Source organism: Orycteropus afer, unplaced genomic scaffold, assembly GCF_000298275.1.
Source record: "Orycteropus afer afer isolate SDZICR_OR568_19922 unplaced genomic scaffold, OryAfe1.0 scaffold00002, whole genome shotgun sequence".
NCBI lineage: Eukaryota > Metazoa > Chordata > Mammalia > Tubulidentata > Orycteropodidae > Orycteropus > Orycteropus afer.
Window position 1 is genome coordinate 5,479,779 of NW_006921589.1, and position 3,665 is coordinate 5,483,443.

Consider the following 3,665-nt stretch of genomic DNA (forward strand, 5'->3'; position numbering starts at 1 on the left):
ACTCCTTATAGATCAGAAGCTATTTGATTGGCCCACCCTTTAATCTAATTCTTCAACCTAAAACAGTTCTTTAATGTGTTACTTGAATGGAAACTGCTACATTCATTAGGAACTGTTAGCACTTCATGGCCTGTTTCCTGGGTCTGACAAGGTGATAACACGCTTTAGATACCCTTTTGTTCCTGGCATTTTAAATATCTTTTAAGTTGTATCAGATGCTAAAATAGTCTGTTAACTAAGTAAAATAAAAACGAGGCAAAAAAAAAAAAAATAGCAACACTTATATGTACACTAATGTACTAAAGGTCGGTGGACATTATCCTTGCCAGGCCTGGATAGCTGCTGCTCTCTCCTAACTTCCTCGTATATTTATGTTTCAGAGGGGAAGTGGAGAAGTGTGGAGGCTTTTTCTTATTTGACTCTTGTTAGTACCTAGAGCTACTATCTGATTCCATTTCCTCCAATTCCGACTCCTCATTTTTCTTGCTCAAGGTTATACAACACTGTCTTAAACTCACTTTTGCTCTCAGCAATTTTCTGACATGGTTGTTTCAGCTGTGTCTCATGTGGTTAGAAAAAAATGTACACCCAATATGCTTGCAGAAGCAACATTCAGTAACAAAGGGCATATTTTCTCTTACTCTAAGTATAATGTTTATGCTTTCAAAGTGTGGGCCTTAAGAGGAAATTGAGATTGAATATGATGAATCAGAATTAGTCAGCTGCATGCCTACCTGAAGGAGTTCTGGTGTCACAGAGGCTAAGGCATTCAGCTGCTGACCAGATGGTCAGTTGTTTGAACCCACTAGCTGCTCCATGGGAGAAAGATGAGGCAGTCTGCTTCGTAAAGATTTACAGCCTTGGAAACCCCATGGGACAGATCTTTTCTCTCCTATAAGATCACTAAGAGTCAGAATCAACCCAATGGCAGTAGGTTAGGTTTGGTTTGGATGCCTACCTGGGTTGGTCAATTTTGACCACTATCAGAGTACCACTGCTATCAGGATATCTTCATTTTTATTCTTACCCTCCACATTACTCAATCTCCAAAATATTGAGTGTATTATTGTAATGGCTGTAATCACTGTATGATAATTAATATTTTACAAGTAGAGGTATTCACATTTCAATTACTAGTTGCTGACTATGCCTATAACTCATCTCTGCTTCCATATTAACTTCAAAAACTGATAAAGATAACTTATAGAGGCACAGGCATGCCATCAAAGCCAATCCACAAAAGAAAATTAAAGGAGAAACATTCTAGGACAAAATATCCTGGTTATTGAAATATTTCTTGCTACTTTTTTAAGGAAACTTTTCATAACTTTCCAATAATAAAACCAATAGAACTATACCATTCTGACTGATGCCTTATTTCCCCAGGCTGAATTCAACCTTGCCTTTCCATTTCTGAGCCTGTGGGATTTTCTAGAAATTTGGCTTAAAATCAGTCAAGGAAAGACAAAGCATACAGCCAGAGGAGATAATGCCAAGGATCAGCTTTCAAGCTACACTTACCCAAAAGGAAAGTAAGTAAAACTTGGATTAAAATAATCATTCTGTATTCAGAAAGAAAAATAGAGTTATAAATCTTCCAGAATTAGATTCAAGGTATAACAGAAAGACTATGAGTTTGCAAGCTGGTTGACCTGTGTCCTCTTAATTATTTAGCTGTGTGATCTTCAACGAAAAAAGTCAACCTTTTTAGGTCTCAATTTTCTTCTTTGTAAAAGGGGGAAATTAATGCCTATTCCATAGGGATACTATGAGGAGTAAGTAAGAGTTCTACAATTGACGTCAATGGAAGCAGCAGTCAGGACATTAGACGATGTGTAGCACTGGGCAGGTTGGCTGCCAAGGAACTGTTTCAAGTGCTGAGGAGCAAGGATGTCTCCTTGAGGACTAAGGTATGCCTGACACAGGCCATGATATTTCCAATCACCTGGTATGCGTGTGAGAGCTGGACAATGAATAAGGAAGACAGAAGAAGAGTTGATGCTTTTGAGTTGTGGTGCTGGCGAAGAATGCTGAAGGCACCACGGACTGCCAAAAGAACTAACAGATCTGTCCTGGAGGAAGTGCAGCCGAAATCCTCCTTGGAAGCGAGAATGGCCACACTTCGTCTCACCTATTTTGGTCACGTTGTAAGAAGGGACCATTCCCTGGAGAAGGATGTCATGCTTGGTAAGGTGGAGGGGTGACGAAAGAGGAGAAGTCCTTCGACAAGATGAATTGACACAGTGGCTGCGACGATGGGCTCAAGTATAGCAAAGATCATGGAGCTGGCGCGGGATCGGGCAGTGTTTTGTTCTGCCGTGCGTGGGATTGCTATGAGTCAGAAACGACTCAATGGCACCTAACAACAACAACAAAGTAAGAGTTAACATTTCATCCCGTATATTTAGTTATTTATCACTGTGCAGCAAACTACTCCATAACTTAGTGATTTTCTCTTCTTTCTTATTTTTTTGTGGAGATTATGTTTAGAATTAGCCAGCTGGACTGAGTTCAGATGATTCCAATTTTATTGGCAACATCCAAAGCATTGTAGTCAGGAACCAGAAGAACATATGCCTTCTTCTCTCCATCAGGCCCAATCAAGGAGTTGATTTTGGCCACATCAATGTCATAGAGCTTCTTCACAGCCTGGTGCTTGTTGGCCTTGACATTCACAATGAACACAAGTGTGTTGTTATCTTTGATCTTCCTCACAGCCAATAAGTGGCCAGGGGAAACATGATGATGGATAGTGGTCTCAAGCTTGTTTCTCCTGGGGGTGTTCTTCCAAGGATATTTTGGCTGCCTTCGGAGCCACAGTGTTGGGCTATGTCCAGATCTCCTTTTTCTGTGGCTATGGACGTCTTTCAGCACTGCCTTCTTGGCCTTCAATGTCTTTGCTTTGGCTTCAGTTTTAGGAGGGACAGGGGCTTCCTTCTTCACTTTTGGCACCATCTTCACTAAAAGTTGTGGTTTTATTTAATATTTCTCAAAGATCTTTGGGATGGTTATTGTCTTACATAGGCTCACTGCAGTAGTTTTACCCATTTGGTGGGTCAACTGGAACTGAGTGTATCATGGCTTCATCCATAAGTCTGAGGTTCTGCTGGGGATGGCTAGAAAGCTGTGACTTCTCTCTTCACATAACCTCTCATCATTCAGCAGATTGATCCTTCTTTCTATATGTGGCATCCAAGTCACAAAAAAAGTACAGGCTGAAGCTTTAAGGCAGCTTGAGGTGTAGAATCAGAGCTTGCACAACATCATGTCAGCCATATTCTATTGGTCATGGCAATTAACAAGGTTAGCCAAGATGAAAGATGATGTAGAAATAGAATCCACCTTGTGATGGCAGCAATGGTAGCATCACACAGGCATGAACACAGGGAAGGCTTATTCACTGGGGACCATTATTATAATGACCTTCATCTTGCCCCATAGTCCACCAATACCAGTGACTATCAAGTCAGTTCTGACTCATGGAGACCTCAACTGTGTCACAGTAGAACTGGGCTGCATAGGTTTTTTAATGACTGATATTTTAGAAGTCGATTGCCAACCCTTTTGTCCAAAGCACCTCTTGGTAGGCTCAAATCTCAAAGCTTTCGGTAAGTCAGCCTAGTACATAAACTGTTTGCACCATGAATGGACTCCCCTTGTAGTCT

The 3,665-nt window shown here is 40.9% G+C and overlaps 1 protein-coding gene across 1 annotated transcript; it reads right to left on the bottom strand.

Moving 5' to 3' along the window:
• Positions 1-2,511: 2,511 nt before the first annotated feature.
• LOC103210367 (60S ribosomal protein L23a-like) lies at positions 2,512-2,955 on the bottom strand. Its single transcript, XM_042783680.1, has one exon. It carries the CDS (start codon positions 2,953-2,955, stop codon positions 2,512-2,514), a length of 444 nt encoding a protein of 147 aa, XP_042639614.1.
• Positions 2,956-3,665: the final 710 nt, after the last annotated feature.

Bases quoted from the DNA above. Each gene is read 5' to 3' on its own strand.
- LOC103210367 (XM_042783680.1), bottom strand. From the start codon at position 2,955: ATGGTGCCAAAAGTGAAGAAGGAAGCCCCTGTCCCTCCTAAAACTGAA.